The sequence below is a fragment of the Acanthaster planci genome, linkage group LG17 (genome assembly GCF_054643075.1).
Source record: "Acanthaster planci isolate LZ-2023a linkage group LG17, COTS_SCS, whole genome shotgun sequence".
Taxonomy (NCBI): Eukaryota; Metazoa; Echinodermata; class Asteroidea; order Valvatida; family Acanthasteridae; genus Acanthaster; species Acanthaster planci.
The window spans coordinates 11,245,227-11,266,851 of record NC_141793.1 but is presented as its reverse complement, the minus strand read 5'-3'; the positions used below and the strand labels follow the sequence as shown (position 1 = coordinate 11,266,851).

The 21,625-nt window shown below is 43.8% G+C and overlaps 1 protein-coding gene across 3 annotated transcripts; it reads left to right on the top strand.

The window, feature by feature from the left end:
• The first annotated feature begins 205 nt into the window (after positions 1-205).
• Positions 206-20,478, top strand: LOC110973502 (uncharacterized). Of its 3 annotated transcripts, none has more exons than XM_022224370.2 (16): positions 206-576; positions 2,237-2,290; positions 2,820-2,900; positions 4,090-4,178; positions 4,733-4,851; positions 5,296-5,435; positions 6,088-6,356; positions 6,564-9,707; positions 10,038-13,724; positions 14,103-14,203; positions 14,521-16,134; positions 16,386-16,473; positions 17,067-17,144; positions 18,105-18,284; positions 18,879-19,013; positions 19,124-20,478. In XM_022224370.2, exons 1-16 carry the CDS (start codon positions 500-502, stop codon positions 19,273-19,275), a joined length of 10,008 nt encoding a protein of 3,335 aa, XP_022080062.2. In that variant the 5' UTR covers positions 206-499; the 3' UTR covers positions 19,276-20,478. The 3 variants fall into 3 exon arrangements, with proteins under 3 accessions (XP_022080062.2, XP_087004277.1, XP_022080061.2); XM_087148151.1 differs by having other exon boundaries at positions 6,088-6,467; XM_022224369.2 differs by having other exon boundaries at positions 6,088-9,707.
• Positions 20,479-21,625: the final 1,147 nt, after the last annotated feature.

Genomic DNA, 21,625 nt, shown 5'->3' with positions numbered 1-21,625 from the left:
AACCAAATCAAGAACACTGCAGAAGTTGGTTCACCGCTGACACTTTACAGAAAATCATCTGGCCACTTTTAGGAGTAACACAATAAAATTTTCACCTTGCAGTAGTCTGATACCCACTTCAACAACGGCGCAATTACGTGCTATTAAACTAACATTGTAAGTTTAGAGCATGGAGCCAGCCTAAAGTTTCTGCGGGAAACCCAAAATCATGGTTCGCGGGAATTTCAGCCTTCCGGACACTGGTCGACTCCCTACATTTTGCTCAAAATCATGAACATGCCTTGAAGGTTTGAGTTCAGTTTTCTTATCATATAAATCTGTAAGATAAGTTAGACATGTTAGAGTCTCTAAATGGTGAGAGGAGCTGAGACTGACCGAAGACTGAAACGAACTTCCATTGACTGTCAGACTGTGTGAGTTGGCCCAGCGGAGTTTGCTGTTTCGATAGATAGACCCACATTGTGAAGTTGTGTAACATACACAAATCAGCCCTCCCGCCATGTCGATGAATACAGCCGTCAGAAAAGTAAACCACACGCTGGGAGAAATACAGAAGAACTTGGAGTGTTCCATATGGTAAGATTCGCCATGGTGCGTTGTAAAAGTGTACTTGAAAAATTGCCTCGCCGTGGCTGGACCGGACTCCGGCTATGTAGCATCGTGCAAGTCATGCAAGTGACAGGCCTACTCCTCGACTCATCATGTCAATTGTCATTGTCAGTTTGTAGGCCTGGCCATCTAATAATGTCCATGATAATGCTTTGCAATTGTGCAACTTGTGCAATCTTCCTTGATCAAGTTTTATTAGATTGCGCATATTTTCAATCTGTGCAGACCTGCAGACAGGCAGATATTTAACGTTGAAGCACAATCTTTTGAAAGAGTTCCATATTTGTTTTCTAAGCATGCTAAGTAAATGCTATGGAATTTTCTCACCTAAATTTCACTTGTTAGGTCTTTTTATCACTTTCTGGTGGCTGCTATAATATTTTAAGTGAAAATTAGTGTTGTCCATACATGTTGTATAAACTAAAATGTATGTGGAACACTTTCCCAATCTTTGAATGTGCTCAACTTTTGTGCCTGGAACTGTGCAATTTTTAAAGGGAGTCACAGTGATCAGCGTTCGTCCGGCCCTGGCCAGCGGTGTCAGGATTCCCATTTCCTTGAAAGTCTCCAGTTGTCTGGCACAAGTCAAGTTGGGAAACTGTTGACTTGAGTAACGGCTAGGATTCCAGTACAAACTACTTTTAGTTTTGGGGGTCGTTTCAAAATCCTTAGTTTCCCTGATTGTTATTTATTTTGTCTGGGATCCTACTTTTATTGCAGATATATTTGTAATTAATACATGCACAGCTCTAAGAATATGCCAAATTAAATGTCAACAGGGGAATTTAATAGCTGTCACGAAGGTTTTTTCTTCAGAGGGAAGCAAAGTCTAAATTAAATGTTGACAGGGGAATATAATTATTCTCACGTGGCAATATTCATCAAAATGTTTGAGTGGCGAAATTTCTCACGGCTGGCTAACATGACGTACCATATCCCGGCCCTATAAGTAGGTGCTATGCTGTACACGTACGTGTACATGCAGCACACACATCACCTGCGAACAGACCAGACCAAATCATGTAGTTGATGTCAGTCTCTTGCGTACGACTGTTGCACAACATTTAAAAATTGCACCTACAAATTTTAAATTTGCGTATTTGAAAGGTTGCACTCAACAGGCCTACAGTTTGAACAAAAAAGTGGTCACAAACTCACAAACCAAGTGGGCTATCAGGGGCAGATCCAGGATTTTCCAAAAGGTGGGGCGTGATCCAAAAAGGGGGGGAGGTAAACTAAAGTAGCAATGGTGTAATGCCCACGAGTGCATAGCACAAAGCCCTTACGGCATGGGGTCCAGGGCCCGCTTAAGGGACTCTAGGATTGAATTGGATTCTAGGCACTCTGTGGTGCAAAATCAGGCAGTTTGACCCTTTTTTTCCTTCTCCCTCCCTCCTCTCTTTTTTATCTATTAATTTTTTTTAAAAAGGGGGAGAGCATGCACCCCCACACTACCTGCATCCGCCTCTGGCTATTTTCTGGTGAACAGTGTTAGCGATTATGTTGACAAAATGCAGTTGGCAAGACTTCTTTCATCACGTTCGTCGTCTGTATCCAGCGTGTGAAAAGCTGCAACATAATCACGATAAGCATGTATGACTGTTTCCTTTTTTCAAACTCCCAACAGTCTGGACTTGTTGAAAGACCCTGTGTCCACAAAATGTGACCATCAATTTTGCAGGTGAGTGTTATCGAGGTAGAAATCATTTGTTAATATGGCTGTTTCACAATAGTGCGCCACCAAGAGTTTGCAACACGTTGGCCAATCACAATGAGTGAAATTTGTCGACCCAATGCGCGTTTGGAAAGGGTCGACAAATTTTGTGCATTACGATTGGCCAACGCGTCGCAAACTCTTGGTGGCGCACTATGGTGAATTGCCCGTATTGGAAGATATTAGTGTATCTTCCTATTTCCTTTCACTTCCAGAAAATTAACTGAAATGATAATTATCTCAGTTACAGATGAATCAAGATCCCCTTCAGTTAGTTAATCAATAACATCATAATAAAATTGACTTAAAAGGTGTACGTGCACATTTGTTTTTCTGTGTGAGAAACCAGGCCAGGGCTGCTTTAGTTCTGTAGCCAAGGTACATGTTTATTGTAAAAAGAAAATTAAGTGAAGAAAACAAAGGAGGTTAGTGGGGACGAGGAATGGCGAACATCGTGTGGTCCGTCGTTCAACCTCAGTCATTTTCGTTGTTCCAGTTTCTGCATCCTCGCTCTGTTGGACAATAGCCGGCGCTCGTCCGCCTCCTGCCCGCTGTGCAAAGAGCCGGTCACCAAACGGTAAGTCATCGTCCATCCCAAAGTGCCTCAATTCCTCTGGAATCCAGTGCCTCTGCTTGGCCGAATTTTGATGGAGTCCCAACAGAATAATCTGGCCACTTTCTACTCAGACCAGAGTCAGTAGCAGATCCAGCATAGACAACACGTGGGCAATCACGAGAGAAAAATGGAAGGAAATGCAAAGGAATCCTCCAAAAAATACCCCACTCAGTATATATTTGGGTTAGGGCTGTTTCAAATATATCGATTATCGATTAGCAAACGGCCAGGATTCGAGTAAAAATACCACGCCGTTTGCATATGCCTGTGATGATAACAATAACCCATGCTCGTAGAATTTGAAAGCTTATGCATGTAATATAAGCCATCATGGTGGTTGTTGCTCAATAAACCAACAAGCCAGTTTCTGGAAAACTATGTCAAATTACTTACTGGTTACAATTTTTATCGAGTGGGGCACGCAAAATATTGTCCACCAGAGGTTAGCAGTATCGATTACTGCATGCAAAAAACAATGCATGTAGCCATTGTTTGCCTATGAACGCAGGGCGAGGGTTCCCCCGTTTTCTCTGTTTTCTCCAAATGAAGCAGTCTACATTCAGAATTTGCATCTTGGCATGAACAGAAAAAAACCCTTTTAACCCTAACCCTACATAATACTACAAATTACTACTTGTAGTAAAATGTAGTAATCAGTGCTGCCACTTGTAAGAGGACATGACCACATTATTCTCTGAAGCCATAAAATACAAGAGAAAAGACAATGTACCATAAAGCACTGTGGCACTTTGAATGCATGGCTTTATTGTTCTCTGTACAAGTAACAATGGAAGGAACCTAGCCAGAAGTAGTAGTTTGTAGCGCTAGGTCCTTCGATATACCTTGATATAGCCGTGCATTGACTGGCGATAATTGAGCTAGCTTTGTCAACCTGTTGTCTGCTTCTGTCAGTTGATTGAATTTCTGTCAGTTGATTGAACCGGTTGCAGTACTGACTAGAATTAGAATCCGACTGTTGGTGACTGGCGGAATTTTTGACTTTTACTTTCTGGCTCAGGAAGGGTTAAAGTTCATTTTAAATCCCCAGTAACTGAAAAGTTGCCCATGCCAGATGCATTGTATGGAACGCCCTATGTTTGTCTGGGGCCATGACTTACCACCTGTTATTACATGTACTTGTACTTCACAGGAGCCTGACTAGCAACGAGCGTCTGAATGAGATTGTCAGAGCAGTTAGAAGTGTTGTCGAAGCTGTGGAAGAAGACACAGGCTTGAGATGTAAGTTGTCCAAATAAAACCTTCCTTCTTCATTCTTTATAATTTCATTTTTCTTATCAATCAGTGTCTACAATTTTGAGTCCTTGTATCAAGCACTGTGGTTTTTCAGGCATGATTTTTCCTACACCAATGGATTTTGAGGCTATTTCTCCTATCATTTTCCTATTATTTCTTCCATTTTTAACATTGTTTACTGTATAGTCATTATACATGTACCTCAGGGAAATTTTTCACACCTTTCCTGCGGGGCCAAATGTCAGGTTTTCGAAGTCCCAAAGCTTAACTGAACCTACCACTCCGAGATCATCCAAAATCTACCAAAAGGTTTGAAGGATTATACAAGATTCAGGAAGATACACAACTGAAGCAGCGTGCCGTGAACGGATTGATGTTAATGTTGATTTTATTTGGTCCGTGCCAATTCTCCATTTGGTTCTTGTTCTGTGGGGGATCCAGAAGGTTGCATGAGCAAAGCACTCCTTGGGAGTTTCAGGGTTGTTGACAGATAACGTGGAAAAGTTGATTCCGAATTGTGCATTGTTTGTGTTCTGCAGGCACCCCACCCAGAGGTCCCAGAGTCCTCTCACAGCAGTCCAAACCTTCGCCCCAGGCGGCCAAAAAATCAAGACAGAACAAGCCAGTCCGCAGACCAACAGCTAGCTCATCAAACAAGGTACTAGTCAGGCCTGGAATCACATTTGGAAGAGGGTGGCTGTACTTAATGAGAAATAAGACACCGTATTGAAATAAAAGGGAAAAAAATCAGCTTTTGTTTGTTTTCCCTCAACAAATTTATGAAATGAACAATTTCTTATTTTTTTTTTCAAGATTTTATACTGGACGTTAAAACACTTACCTGTGGAAACTTCAGGCAGTTCATACCAAATATGTACCTTTTCAGAAAACACTAAAAAGCCACTCAGACCACTGTTGTGTGGAACATCTAGCTGGTTTACAAGCATCAGATTTGGAACCGTCTCAATGTAGGCCCATGCTCTCTCTCTTGTTCGCAATTCCCTAGACTTTAAGTCATAGTGTACCAATTGTCAAATGAATATACTTTTGACATGACCCGAAGTGATGTTCTGTTAAGCCACTGCCTTTTTTTAAATCCAAGACCAGTCGATCAAGCAAGAGAGGCAACCTCCGCCAAGCCAAGCCGAGAAGCACTGGCTCTTTTGCCGTCTACATTGACAGTGATGACACTGACGGCTCTGAAGGCAGCACTCAAGAAGTTCTCATAACTGACTTTGACAGGTATTTCTCAAATAATGTGTCAAGTTTCTTAAAATTTTTCATAATTTTTTAAGTGGACATTTATGATGAAACCCAAATTAAGTCTTGGTGTTTTAAGAGGGTAAATGACAAACACGGAAGGACACTGCATTTAACTTTATTAAAAAAGGACTGCAAGCTGACTGTTTGATTTATCGATCTCAAATTTTATAGTTGTCCTACTGAAGATTAATGCAAAAATGTAGTGCACTTATTAATGTCTGTATACCAGTTGCATATGGATACTCTGGTTTGTTTCCTAATCCTGTTCTATGCTCACTCAAAACCCCTAAAAAGTTGGATGTAACCTTTTTAAAGCAAATAAAATTGTTCAAATAATGTCCTGGACTTAGCAACAAAGTCGGCTCTATTTTCCCGGGCTCTGCAAGACCTTGGAAACTAACTCTTTATTTGGTTCAAAACCTATTGAAATCTTTAAATGTCCAGTGCCCATTTGTAGGCAGTCAAAACAGCGCGTGTAACCACGTTGATGCTTTTTGTGGTTGGCAAAAGTTAAGAACATTTTTGAGTGTTAAGAGTTGGTTGGAAAAATTCCACTAAACCTGAAGTTACGTTGACAAAGTGTTCATCTTAATGATTGCATAGTAACTGCTATTTTGCTTTGAACTTGCAGTACGGTGGTTGGAAAGAATGCCATACAAAAAAGTCACAAGAAGCCAGTCACTCGAAAGCCCTTACAACCAACCAATCAAGATTCTACATGTACAATGAAGGGAACAGGATCACACAGAGGCTCGTCCTCCAATGCCTCTGTTCTTCTAAGCAGCAAACACAGTTCCGAAAATGGGCAGATTGAAGATGGCCGCAATCTCTTGGAGGTTCTTGATGAAGGCTCCCTAGGCGTCTTGGGGAATGGCACTCCTCAGGAAGAAAGACAAACAGGTAAAGCGAAGGACAAGTTTCCAGGAGAAACAAGTCACGAATTAGATGGTAGACTCGTGCGAGCGTTTGATCGGGAATCCCATGGAATGCGTGTAGACAGAGCTGGAGAAGGTACGTCCCAAGAGAAGAGTAGAAATGGCAAAGATTCTAAAAAAGAGGTTTTGAAAGTGAACAACTCTGAGACAAGTGGATCTTGTGTGATTTCAGATGCAGATACTACTTGTCCAGAGAATGTCAGCAAATCTCCCACAAGCAAAGGCAGTCTTTCATCCTCAGCAGACGACGATCTGGAAGATGATCCATACGAGTTCATTGCCAGCCAGCGCACCCCGAGGAAGCTCAAACTGAAACGAAGCAGGCGTCAGAAGAACCCGAGTGGGAACGCTGCCAAGGGGTTTGACTACATGAAGTGGAAGAGGAGTGGGAGTGCAGAGAGAAAACACCCGAAAGGGAGCCAGGTAGTCGTCAGTCAACCTGAACCGCAGAATGAAGTGTGTAACATCACCAATGAATCTCTGCAGGTCTTCAAGGATCATGGTTTCATAAAACCATGCGATGCAGCCAGGATTACAGATGTTGATTTACCAATCTCTGGAAAGCAGCAGGCCGCAGTTGCTGAGCATGTGATACCAGCTCGTTGTGATTCTATACCAAATGGTTGTGAACGCACAGCAGACTTCCGCAGAAGGACATGGAGTGGAGAGCAGAAACAAAATTCAAGCAGAAAGATGGTTTGTCACTCTGGAGAAGCTGTCCCAAATGAAGCAAACACAACACACCCTACAGACAAAGAGCTGCACATGTCCAAAGTCTGTCAAGATGAGGCAACAAAATTAGAGATGAGGAAAAAGCCAACCTCTAGAGGAAGACAACGGAAAAACAAAAATGTCAAACAGCCGCAGGACGATTTTAATGAGGACCAGGGCAGGCTTCCACAACAGACATCCACCAGAAGACTTAGAAGCAAAACAAAAATCCAAGAAGATGGAAAAGAAAATGGAGAGGCTCATACTTGTGATTCTAAAAAAGTGTTGAAGGTACAGAGCAAACAGGGTGGTGCATCACAGAGAGGCAGACAAACTGATGAACCGAATGAAATCAATCAATCAGGAGCTCAAGAATCTCACGTCCCTGGGAAAGACACGAAAGCAAGAGAAGCACTCGAGGAGTCACACATTGCAGGTATGAGCAGCGATGAGGATGGCGATTACCGATTTGAAGAGGCCAGCTGTCATGGGGATAATGACGGAGAGAGTACCCAAGTTAGCCTCACTGACCCATCTTATGAGCCATCCACTGTTGCGGCAGAACCCAGTACCTCTGTGATAATTCACGATGCAACACCGCAAAAAAGGCTCTCAAGACGCAAGGAAAGCTTGGAACTCATAAATGCACCTCACTACCTGTCTGCACTGGAGGGAGCATCTTTTGAGGATAGGGAGGAGGCATCAGAGGTGATGGGGTGCTCCCAGCCTGTAGTCAAGAAGCACAGTCCCCTGGCTACATCTGGGGCTTTTGGACAGGTGTACAAGAGGGGGAGTTTGCAAATCAAACAGAGCCCCAAAGGGGGTAATCTCACTGAAATTGAAGAAAGTAAGAAGCATCTTGATGACAAAGTTCAGATGATGTTTCCTTGTGACGAAGACAGTTTGGGAGAAGAAAGTGAAACGGCCACAGAGTCTGATAAAGATGGTATTACCGAAAAAAGCAAGACAGAGCATCATACAAAATCTGAGGGAATACCTCATGGAAGCACACCTGAAACACTTGTCTCTCAGCCAAACCTCTTTGACAAAGACAACCAGCCCAAAGATGATAAAGTTGTTGACCTCACAGAAGAATCGGATGTGGAGGACCCAAATGAGGACCAAATCTATAGTCACCCAGATGAAGTAAAGCAATCTATTTCAAATGCTGGTCTAGAAAAGGAGATCATACAAAAGGATGGCACAACTCTGCAATTGAAACTCTCTGATGCAGCAGCAATCAAAAGTGACTGGGAGCTGGCCCTTGAACTAGCGAGAGAATTTGACACTGAGCCTCGTCACTTTCGTCTGAGGTCCTCCAGACGAGGAAAGACAGAGATGGAGTTGAAAGAGGAGCCTGTCCAGGCAGGCAGAGCCAAACCAGAGCTTGACGTATCTGTGCATAGATTGAGAGGTAATGTCAAGAGCAGACTGGCGCAAGAGGCAGGCTCCAAGATATGCCAAAGTCAGACAGGTGCAAATGCTGATGAAACTGGGAAAAAGGAGAGTAGATCTCGGCCAAATAAAACTCCTGAAGCAGAACTTAATGAGGATCACATTATAATAGCTGGAAAGAAAACTCTCAGACAGCCCCAAAGATCAGGGAGAACTGATGTCGGGAGAGATAAGCTTCCAACTACAAGGAGCAAAGGGAAAAGACGTAGCAGACACTCATCAGGCCTCCCACCTGCCCATCTTGAAGGTCTGGATGGTGAAGATGGTGGAAAGATTGAATCCTATGATTCTAACCATGAACAAGTCCAGTTAAGATCCAAGAGAAAGAAACCAACAGCTGAACAAGTTGCAACACCAGAAGTCCAGAAACCAATGAAGCAAGATTTCTTCCCATCCACCTCCAAAAAAGAAGCAAACGAAGCAGTGATACATGTACCTCAAGATGTAGCTCTCACCTCAGATAAGAATTGGGATGAGATATCAGTCCAAAATGTCCCGGGAAACTTTAGCTCAAGGATGGAATTGTTGATGAGTCCATTGCCTTCAAGTCCAGTTGCCTCAAACAATGGCACCGGAGGAACGTCTTTCCCAGAGAGAAGAACACGTCAAAACAGTGGAAAATGTCACAAAGTCTCTTCTGAAAGTCCAGAAATGATGGCTGATGAGGTTGCTAATTCTAAAGGTAGAAATTCCAGACTAAGAAAGACAAGGTCTTCCTGTAACAAGGTGACAAGGGCCAGCCCCACCCAAGTGACTATGAGCTGTGAAGGACATGATGGGATTCCACCGGCATCTTTCGTTTCTCCAAACAAAGTTCCAGATGAGACTTCACAACTCACTTCGGCAGAATCAAACTCATCCGTTAACAAGAAACCTGATTTGACTCCAGAAGTCACACAGCAGCATTCTGCAGGCTCTGCAAGCTTGTTCACTGAAGATCTGGGAGGAGAACAAGCAGAAGCACAAAAGCAGAAACAGACTCCAGAGCATACAGAGAGCAAGACTGCAGTCTGCACCCAGGGGACTGTGGTGGATACGGAAGATGACGGATGCAGAGAAGTCGAGAGTGATGGGGACACCACGGAGTCTATTGACCTTGGAAGCGGAGAAGATGATCAAGACGAAGTCAAATATGATCAGGACAATATTGGTGAGTTTCCTATTTGCCTCTTGAAATTCAAAAGCTGTTTTGGTTATCAGAAGTGATACGGAGCAGAGTGACCCAAAATACACAGATCTTAAAAAGTTAAATGGATTTATGTTTTGATCCTGCCTGAATCTTTCTGAAATATTTTGTTACCTTTGTCTCATGTATTTGAAAAACAGTCATTTACCATGTACATTTTGTTCGAGATAAGAAAGCACCGTGAATCAAGATGATTTGTTGGGATTGAAAAGTTGCAAATAAATGTTGAATAGATCTGGCCACTGCTGAATTTGCCAATAACGATTTCATTCTCCCATTGTTGTTACTTGGCAGAACTCGCTCACAGCCCCTTTGCTGCTGCTGCTCATCTTTCAGGCTCAGATACAGATTCCATCGAGCTGGACCAGGACTCGGATAATGTCATATTCATCTCAGGACCCAAGGAGAGCCCGACAGCAAAAGCATCCATGAATCGGGAAACTCGTCAGAGCCCAGAGGAGGGGCCTGAAGAGGGAAAGGTGAGATCAGCAGTGATACACTCTCCAGGGTCCCCCAGCCAGGAGATGGTTTCTTTCAAGAAGACTCCTGCAGGAAAGGCTTCAAAGAAAACAAAGAAGATGGATATACCAGTGCCAGCAGAAACATCTCCAATCAGTAGGAAATTCATCAAATGTGGAGAGCCTACGTCAAGTAAGAGACGTGGTGGCTTGGAATCCAGCAGATCACAGAGAAACACAGTACCTGAGACAATCCCATCACAACCCAGTGAAGACTTTACTCTCAGAGCACGTCTGCCAGATAGCAACCCGAAATGTGAAACTGCAGTGATGTCAGGAAACGTTCAGCTGTGTAAAAACACACAGTCACCTCAGACATCGTTGAAGCAAAGATCAAAGGCCTCACCGGAACCTTCCTCTCTGAATACCTTAAGGGCTTCATCATCCAACCAGGAGAGTGAAAGAATGCTCATCTCCCCTCCTGCTCACTATCAGGAAACCTTCATGGCAACTTCCAGCAATGCCAAGTCTTCCATCAGCCAAGACCAATCTCAAGAAAAGCATCTCTCCTCTACAAGAAGCAAGTTATCATTGAAGAGAAAGTCCTGTCCGGAAGAAGTGAGCTCCCCAGGGACGAGATTGGCCAACAAGAGGCACAGGAGTGCAGGTGCTACAGTCACTGAAATCAAACACTGGGATATGGGAAGCAGGCGGAGAAGTGAACGTCTTAGCCGATCAGCGACCATATTACATGAAAACAGCAGCTCCTGTGAAATGACAAAAGATTCAGAAGACATTCCAACCTCCCTTAAAAAGGCTGAACATGTTTCTGAAGGCTGCATTACCATGAAGACCAACAATGATGTGACTGCAGATGTTCGGAGAAGGAGGACGAGTGCATCTTTATCTCGTCCCGAAAGCCAGCCACGGAGCCAGAAATCTTCATCAGGAGGTAAGGCGTCAGTATTGGTGGAAGCCTGTTCCCAGAAGCAACAAGCTGTATCGACAGCCTCACCGCAACTTAAGTTAAGCCAAGCAGTTCACCAAGAAGATGTGAACATTGAGCTAAGTGGGCATCAGGCAAAAGACAGTCCACAAACGGTTTCTGGTTCATGCCCGCTCTTTGAAGAAGATTGCTGTAGTTTGTGTTCTTCTCAGAAGCTTACAGGAAGCCAAGATGCATCCCTTCCAGACATTTCACTTTTCAGTTCTGAAGGTTCAGCAAGCTCTTCCTTATCTCATTCAAGGAGTAGTCCTTCAAGTTCTGGAAAAGCTTCTAACACTCACAGAAACCAAAAGAGTATCCTTAAGCAGGAGAAGGCTGAAAGTGGTGGTAAGAAAGAATCACACAATTCTGACACTGACCCTCTGCAAAAGAATTTGACAGACTCAACAAAGTCCTTGTTCACTGAAAACAGCTCTGTCCACTCCAAGAAGCACAGCGCATTATCTGGTAAACTTTCTAGCTCACTGAAGTCATCTGATACATCAAGGGCATCACTATCTATTCCCTTCCAAGGCAAACCAGATAATGGAAGACCCAAGAGAGGTTCTGGATCTCATGGAAGGAAATCCCAGGTAAATACCTCTAAACCACCCTCTGAAGAGTTTGTAGCAGCAAGTGAAGGTGCCTCAGTCAGTTCTGAATGCCTATCTGATCCAATCATCCTGTCCCGAAGACACCGTTATGGTCCGGCAGATGTTAGCACAAACGTTCAAGACACTCCTGAAAGTGCAAAAGATAAAGCTTCATCACAGCATCACAGTGCTGTTCGGGGTACAGAGCTAGTCCCAGGAAGTCGAAGCAGGAAAGGATTCAGCTTCAGGATGAAAAGTTCGAGGAATCAGGAAACAGATGTCAGCTCTTCAAGCCAGAGTCAATCAAACGCTGGGGTCTCAAACGATAAAAGTCAGGAGGTCAGGCTTGTAGACTTCAGTTCCAGCAATAGGTCAGTGAAACAGCAGAGCTCAAATAATCAGCAGAAACAACAGATGCACAAAAATGGTGATAGTCTCTGTCCTGAAAATGCCGTGAATACTGAGCCTCCGTCATCTCTTAGTCCCAAATCAAAAACAAGAGCGAGAAAGAGCTCAACTCTCACAGTGGGTAGAGTGAAACAGGCCAGACAGGGAGAAATTTATCTAGATAAAACTGAGAGTCAAACCAGCAGAAACATCAGGAAATCATCTCAGGTTTATGAGGGTCTGTTGCAAAGGGAATCCTATGTAGATTGCAGTGATCTTAACGAAGTGAACCTTCAGAAAGACAGAATAAGGGAACCAAGTCGAAGCCATGAAACTTTCACTGATGATAGGGTGAGAGGAGATACAAGCGGCCTGAATATTCAGGCAAATCTCAGTGATAGGCAACATAATCAAGCAGGTGGGCGACTTGACTCGAGTGGAGATGTTGAGATGGTTAGTGCTGAGGATGATGAACCTCATTGTGTTGAAGGAGAAGGGATAGAAGGGGCTGATGATGATACTGATGTTAAAGAACATGATGTGGGAGAAGATGAAATTGATGAAAGTGAAGAAGACAGTGATGATGAAAATGACAATAGTGATCAGGATGAGGATATCATCATTCCGCCCACTCCACCATGCCAGTCAACAGCCAATTTCCACACTCGTAAGCGGCCGGCTTATCTTGTTCATTCTATCTCCTTATCAAGCAACACAAGCAGGCTTTCAACCAGGAGCACTGCATCAAGCCGCTTCAAAGCTCATCACGCAGGAACCAGCTCCAACAAGAAAGATCCATCTCGTTTGAGTCAGAATTCAGGAAGTGGCAAGAAAGATCCATCTCGTTTGAGTCAGAATTCAGGAAGTGGCAAGAAAGCACGTCCTAACCTAACCAAGAATGGTTTCTCTGGGGAAAGTAACTTCAGCAGCAGAAGAGCAAACTCTAAGAGTGCAGCACAGGATAGCGGTAGCAAGGGTGGCTCTCATGCAGAAGGCAAAGATATGGCTGACAATTCCTTTCAGAAGAGAATTTTTCCCTTAAGTTACAGTCCTATGGAGGATGATGCGAGTGAAGATATTGCAGAAAATACCCCAAGCCTCAGCATTTTCCAAGAGTGTGTCAAAGATGAGAGCCCAAAAGATAAGTTGAAGAAAAGCCCCAAATCCAAGTCTTCTTCAAGAAGCAAAAAGAGTCTACCCATGGATCAAGCTCAAGTCCAAGATAAACCAAGAGATGCCAGAGCACAGGGGCATGAAGATCAGAGAGACAGCTTTTTAGAAAGTCCTTGTGAAAGATCATCAGCTGGAAGGATAACGAGAAAGCAGCAGAGTGAACAGTTGCCAGATATCCACCAGGAAGCCAGATGTGTTCAGGGACTTGCCAGGGAAAAAGAAGTCAGCAGATGTGAGACACCGGAGGTGGTCATACTGGAGAAGCTGAGAAACGAGGCAGCAGTCATCAAGGACAAAGGGAAAGTTGGCGCAGGCATCTGGCAGGAAGAGGAGAGAGGCCAAGAAGAAGAAGTCATGTTGATTGGTGCGGACCAGCATTATGACAGTAAGTTTCAGCTTTTTCTTTGATTGTAGTTTTTGACTCGACCTCACAGAATGAGAGGCTTTTAAATGAAAATTGCATAAATTAAATCAATAGAATCCCCTAGATAATTTCCAACTTCGTCAGTATGCCAAACTGATCCAGATGTCCACAAAGGGCTCTGTTTGCTCTTTCTAATGCAGAATTACTAGAAAAATGGCCCTTAGACTTCTACTACGGGATCTTGTCCCATTTCATCCCATTTTGTTCCAACTTTGAAATGAATAATCATCATGAATCAATCAGTAATCATCTTACACACTGTGAAGATTCAGTCAAGATTGTCATCACCTGTGAGTTTGACTATTGTGAATTGTTGAACTTTTCTCCGTTGTATAACAGCCGAGGGCTCCACCTGCTCCGAGAGCAGCGGCAGTCACCACCTGAACCTGACCAGTGCCTCCTCAGTGCTGTCCAGTCAGAGCGAGCTTATGAGCACACAGGTAGGGTTTATAAAAACCACATTCATGGAGCAGAGCACACCAGCATATTACTTGGTGTTGGTTTCACGTGAGAATGGTCGAGGACAAGAACCAAAATTAGAGCACCTTCATTATTTTCACACTCTGGTTGATATTCTCCAATTCTACAGTGAACCATGTAAGGAACAGTTGCACCGACACAGTATGCACACATACATTTTTTAGTCTCTTCTCATAATCTTTAATTCAAACGAGAGATTTCATGGTGTCTTTCTCTTGACCTCCAACCTTACATTTATTTAGTCCTTTTTCGTGTGTGTGTGATGTTTCTTCCCCAGCAACGACTCAAGGCTAAGGAATCACTGAAGAAGATGGCTCTTGAGATTGCGCAAATGGAGGCAGCCCTTGCAGAGGCTGAGTGTGCCGAACATCTTGATAAACACCCTGACACGACCCCTGTCGAACACCCGGATGAAATAGTAGAGCGCATCCAACCATCTGCTTATCATCAGAATCGCGATCAGATTGAATTATCTAAAAAGAGCCCAGATGAAATGAATTCTCAGTCAGATGGAGATGATTTTGACCTGCACGATGACCCTGTTTCTGAGGCTGACCCTTGCCAGACCTCAGACGACCCTTGCACCCCAGGTGACCTTTTCAACCCAGAAGCTCCCTCCCTTTATAATGCCCAAGATGACATGACCAAGGATGCTCGCAGTATGAAGCCCATCTCCCACTCTCGAAGAGCTGCACCAGAAAATAACTGCCCATCTCAAAGCTTGAGCAACAATCGCAAGTCATCACATTCAACCTCTAAGCGGTCAAGGTCGGTGATTTCAGATGAAGAATTGGAATCCGAGGAGGATGCTTGTGATGGTTTTAGTGATGCAACCATGCCGGGACAGAACATTAGAAGGCATGGCACCAGCATTGCCTTTGACAGGGAAGTAGCCTGTGTCAGTGACTCGGAAAATACTAAGCAAACGAAGCTGCTGACACCTGGAGGAAATCCCAGTATCCCATCTCCTCTCTCTTTACCTCATTCAACCTCCAAGAGGATGTCACCACATGCCGTGCTGCCACAGGAAGATGCATCAGTAATCGGTGCTTTTCCAAAATCCCAGTTGGAGATTCCTGGCGTCACTACCTATGGGAGTGATTCGGATCTGAGCGAGCAGGAGGATCCACACATATCCTCAGAAAGTCCCCGGTCTCCCTCACCTCCTCGCTCCCCTTCCCCTCCTCCGGAGCTGTCTCAGAGGACGGTCAGGAGGGCGTCACTGGTCAACCTCCCAGAGAGTGTCCGAGCGGTGAGCCTTTTGGTTGAGAAGATCAAATCCCGTCAGGGTTCTGATGAGGGATCATCTGTTAAGGAAGCCCGAAGATCTGGGAAGAGGAGGACTGCCGATGAGTCAAGTGATCATCCCGGGATGCGGATCATAAGCAATTCAGATTCTGATGACGAGGAGTACGGAGCGTTGTCACCAAAGTCACGCTCAAGATTTGGCAAGAGATTGGTACCAAGACAGGCAACAACTCCTGGACAGAGCACTTCAGGCTGGAAGAGCAAGGTGCTCGAGATGCTCTCAGACAGTCGAGCAAAGAGTAAAACCAGGAATGCCCCTAAAACTTCAGGAGGTAAGAAACACACCACCCCTGCCAGGAAATCTAGACAGCATACCCAAGCAGAACCGGAGAGTGAGAAATGGTCATACCATTCAAGAGGTTTGGCCAAGAAGAATAATCCAGGAGAGGTTAGAAAGGACAAGAAAGATGGGCCCTCCGGCAGCAACCATTTGACAAGGAGGGATAATCAGCACCAAGATGAGATTCCAGAGGATGGACCTCCCAGTCCAGTGATTGGACGGAGTCTACTGACCACCCCTGCCGCTAAGAAGAAGGCCAAACCCATGTCCTTTGTCACAACAGGCCTGAACAGGACAGACATGGTGAGTTCCATTGCCAAAATACAGTGATTTAAAGTTGAGCCTCCATTTACTCAATACAGAATAGTTAATCTTTGGGGCAAACATTATTCAGATTTACACAGAACTTTGTACCAAGAAGTTTCAAGTTCAAGTTTCACAGTTCTTTCCTTAAGGCCTTGAGTCTTTAGGTAGTTGCACCATTCTCACGGCATGGGACACCATTTTCTTTCTGAAAGAGGCTTTGATTGGCAATCGGATGTTTTAATTTCCAGAGGGACGTGGAACAGCTTACAAAGCGTTTTGGTTGCCGTTTTGCAAGCACTTTCAACGCCTGCACCACTCACGTCATTGTCAACACTGGTAAGTCTGGTCTAGACATGGACCATCTCCTTCTCAGCTTCATTTATGCTTTCCACAGTGTCAGTGTCATTGCCATCTTTATTGTACGTGTCACATGATGCGTCTCCTTGACAAGTGAGGTCAAGCGACCACGGTTTGTCAGACACTGGTCAATATTGCTTGGTACCCACGATATACTTCTTGTGGAGGTTACCAGGAAAAATCGACCAGTTGGTCGGCAAATGGTCCTCCCTCGAACCTGCCCCACATTGTTCAAGAACGTTTCCCCTCTCTTTATATCTTATGAACTTGTGCAGGCCGTCAACTTGATAAACATGTAAAAAAGAACAAATTCACTTCTGTCCATTGGGCAATTGAACCATTGAGGCTGTGTTAGAGAAGCTTGCCTGAGTATCCACTCTGGATGTTGCAATGTGTCATTCAGTTTGTTTCTGCATCCGAATTCATGGCTGAGGCTAGCGTTAACACGTACCTATGGAAGCCGTGACTAGGCTAGTGGCCGCGGTCATTCCCCATAGGTGCGTGTGCTACCCTCAGTCGCAGCCATGTCTTTTGGACACAGCCCGATTCTACCTTCTTGTTCTTTCTTCTAGATGACGACTTTGTGTGTGAGAGGACATTGAAGTACTTCCAAGGCATCGCAGCCAGAGTTTGGGTGGTGAGCTTTAAATGTGAGTACTCAAAACAGACTTGTTCTTTCTCCATTGGGAAATAAATACAAATTGTGCTTAGCCACTTCGTGCTGGGGTTCTCAACACCGGAGACCTTAGGTTTATACGCATAGCCAGGGGTGCCAAAAATCATACAAAGGAGCTGGGCCTTGTAACAAAAGACCGTACTCGGAACAAAAGACCGAGCTGCTGGGAATTGCCAACTTTTTTTAGTTGTCAATAGCAGAGGTACATCTAATCTGTCATTGTTTTGAAACAGTATACCACTATTTGTGGCATTCAGGGAAAGTGGATTATCACCAGGGGAAAAGTGCTCCAGCGACGAGCGATACAATACCGCTACATGCTAATCAGGCCGCATTTGAAAAGACGTCAGGAGCGCACTTGGCCAATTGCAGGAACAAAGGAAATTACGCAACAACGCACAATCTGGGCTCTCTTTGCAAGGCGGCAGGCCTGGCTGAAATACTCGGGCGTCAATGGAGGTTGCCTGTCAGATTAGAGTAGCCACAAGACAGTCATTCGTGCACGTGTAAACGTCCAGTAAATGAAGTTATGAACATTTGAAGAATTTTGAAAATCAAGCATTTTGAAAAATCCCCGGGAACTCGTCATGCAAATTCTAATTAAACCTAGCAGCATATGGTCAATATTTGTGGTAATCTTGAGAAATATGGTACATGTTTCATCTTGTGCAGTTTATTTGATTTATGTTCAAACCTACGTGTGCAGGCTTTTGGAAAGCAATGAATACATTGTCCATAAAATGTTCTGATCAATAAAAGTACATTCAAATTGGTAAAACTTTGTCATTGTCATCTCAAAGGCCTTAGAGTTAAACTGCGAATATTTGTCTTTTATAAGTGAAGCTGATCTCAAGACAGAATTGAGTGTGACAAACATTTTATTGAAATATGTACAAATGTAGTTCCCTGTTTTCATGAAAATGACGTTCTCCAGGGGTGACTGCCTGCCTCAAGACCGAGCAACTCCTCATGGAAGAGCCATTTGAGGTACAGGGCGACGTCGTCAATGGCCCCTCCCACAACGGACCCAGAAGAGCAAGGCTGTGCCGCGGGCCGTACCCTCTATGCAAGCACGACGTCTGCTGCGTTGGCCCCTTCACTGGCCTCACCAAAGGTAGGATGCACTATGAGGATGTGCCATTCTCACCTTCTCAGTTCTAGCACCCTCTCTCGAAAAACGAGTCAAATGTGTGGCCAAGTGGTTAGAGTTTTCCCCTTCCGATCATAAGGTCCGGGGTTCTAATTCGGTCATGGGGCATACACTGTGGCCTTAGGCAGGTCACTTTACCCTCGTTTGCTTCTCTCCACCCAGGAGTATAAATGGGTACACGTGAAGGCCGAGGTAGGGTTAGTGTGGTCGTTGGCCAGGTAACGCCTGAAATGGTTTCACTGGGCTGTACATTCCCTGGGCAGCTGAGACAGTCCTAAGAATGTTTCTTGGCATGGTGAGCAGGGGTAATAGTGACCTACGGCACCATGAGCAATGCCACTGATGGATATGTACATGTTATAAATATCTTCACATGGTAGTAGTTATCAAATAGTACCCAGAGCAACTTTCTCCAGCACTCGGTAATTGTTGTTAACACCGCACTTCAGATGTGGCACTTGTACCTCCTTTGAAGAAGTCAATCAACATTCTTGCAAATGTAAATGTTAATGATTGTGAGATTGCTTGCTGAATAAAGTTTTTTTCCCATGGTCTCAGAGCAACTGGTCTCCTTGCTGGAGCTGATGGGGGCAAGCACTGTCCAGCACCCATCTCTCTTCCCCTACAGAGCGGGGCGCAAGGTAGTCATCATCGCTCAGGCAGAGGCCACCGATTCAGAGCACGATTACGACGGTAAGACCACAGTCCAAGAATTAACCATTGATTTTATCAGACTGCATTTCTGTGGAATTCCACTTCTTCTATGACATAAGTTTACCAGGATTTCTCTTTTTTTTTTCTAGCACTTTACAAAAAGTACAGAGTGCCCGTTGTCTCCAGGGAGTGGGTTCTTGACACCATAGCAACCTACAAGATTCAGCCAATGACGGACTACCTTCTATCTGAGAGCGGGAGCTCTCAGCCAGTCATAGATCTCGACAGTGACGAGAACTGAGGCGCTTCATGGTGTGCCACCAAAATAACCAAATGGCAGACTCCCAGCTGTAACTTCTTAGAAGCTCCTGGCCAATCAGATGCCTCAACACTCACCAGACCTGGCAAGAGTGGGAGGACAAACTTCACCAATTTTTACCAGCCTCTCTAAATTTACTCTAGAATTAAATAATGCGAGGAAGCTACTGTGGATTTTATTCAAACCTTTATTATTTTGCTTTTGCTGTACAAATACTTCCAAACTATTCAAAGTATATCACTTTATATATTGCAATCGACCAATGTAATTGGGTGGATGGATGTTAATTTGGGTGAATTTTTGTTATCTTATGTAGATGTTCCAGCAGGCTCAAGGATTATGCTTTTTAAGAGGAGTACTAACTGACAAGTTGTGTCCACCTTGTCTTCATTTTTTCACATCTCATTTGTAGCTTCATATTCATCATTGAGATCAGTTAATGTGTGTTGCGATACGCACTTTCAGATGCTTAAAATGATACAAAATTACGCCTTTTTTTACTGCACTAACTCAGTAAGGTTGAAAGTTGTACGTCTGAACTGATTTCATGAATGAGTATTTTCACTGTGAGTACTTTCTACAAAGCACTCTAACTGAACTCCTTACTTAGCGTAAATACTCAGTTATAGCCAGAGAGTTGAACTATGCAAAACAACACGAGCTCTTAATCTGAGTATTCCATCAATGCATGTATTCATATGCTTGGGATTTTCCACATCTAGTCAGTACCTACATTTAGTTCATGTCATTTAGTTCATGTTACGTAGTGTTGGTCAAATGCCAATTACGAATGAACTTGTTTTATGGCCAAAAAAAGCTGTTCTTTTACCCAAATCTTACATTTCATTGTATAAAGTCTTTGAATGCAACTCGCTGCAACTGAAGACTTCTGAAGGATTTGGTGGCCCTATCCCGGCATTATCCTACTCGGCGCTTGAAAGTGAGGTTGTACCAAAGGTGTAATGTCCTTAGTTTTTGGACCCATCAAAAATGTAGAGGGCTCCACGCACTGGCTTTGACTCATGGGTAGTTTTGTAAGATTGTCACTGTATACAGTTTGATTTGAACCAATTGTACTCATTTTATAGCCTTTGAAATTTCGATTCAGTGGACTTTAGAATTTGGTTAATTTTCAAACTATGCATTGATGACCTATTTTCTTGGAATAAAGAAAATGCAATTCGAGATTATGTGTGTATTTAACAAACTTTTTCTGAATTAAGTCGTTTTATGCATGGTTAACAGTGAAACTTGCACAAAGGTCATTCAATAAATGCGGTCATTCTGTAGACTCTTCCTCGCCCTGTTACATCCTGGTGTAGGATTTTTGTAATTTCAGAACACATTCCTTAATTTCCATTTGTGCTTAAGTAATGCAAATTAGCTGCCAAACAAAAATGGTTTGAAGTCAATTTCAATGATACATGTATATCCCTCGTTGACTTACACAGGTCAGGTGTAAGTCACACGCCTCTAAATTTATAGAATGACCACTTTTGACCATTCAGTCCTTGGTTCCCCTTGAAGTCGTAGTTAACGTTGCATTGGCACCGTCTTCCCCCGTTCGATTAACACTTCATCGGCAATTTGTGAAGCTGTCGAACTAGCGTGCAGACTTTATTCAATCACAGACGCACCTGTTTCATTCATTTCCTGTGCGTCAGTGTTTAACAGGGAGGGGATAAACGGTTATTAATCGTATACTTACATAACACTCAATGGAGTTGTGAACTAAGGTTATTTCCTTCACTTTGAACAAAATTTGATTTGACCAAACTTGTGTCCCTGAACCCTTAAATCGGGTTCATTCGCGCACTTGGAGCTGGATCGCCTCTCGACAACCTGTTCAGAAACTCTTTAATTTGAAGGAAACTTCAATCTGCGACATCTGTTCAACTAATGCAACACGGTCCCACTTCCATTTTAAACACCTTTTATTAAGCCGGTATATCCGTGTTGAAAAATGTCATCTACGTGTAATGGATTTTCTTCCTGTTAACGAATAGCAGAAGAAAGCCAATTCTGGACTCCCTTTCTTCCAAAATAAAAACGCCAAATAACACTCAGTGCATTTGATTCATTTTTTGTCCATTCGTCTCTCCATAGGGAGCACCGCTGAAACAAAATACCTCTACAAATTCTGTGATTTTCTCGAGTGTTTTTTGGGAACAGGTGAAGGTTCTGGTCAGGATGACACTTCAGCTGTTCCCAGCCAGGTTATTGAATGGATACCCTGCACGACATGCGGAACCCCTGTTCCGCATGTCGTGGACAAGGGGACAAGCTGTATACCTTTGCAGGCCGCATACAGCATGCCTACCGCATCCCCCTC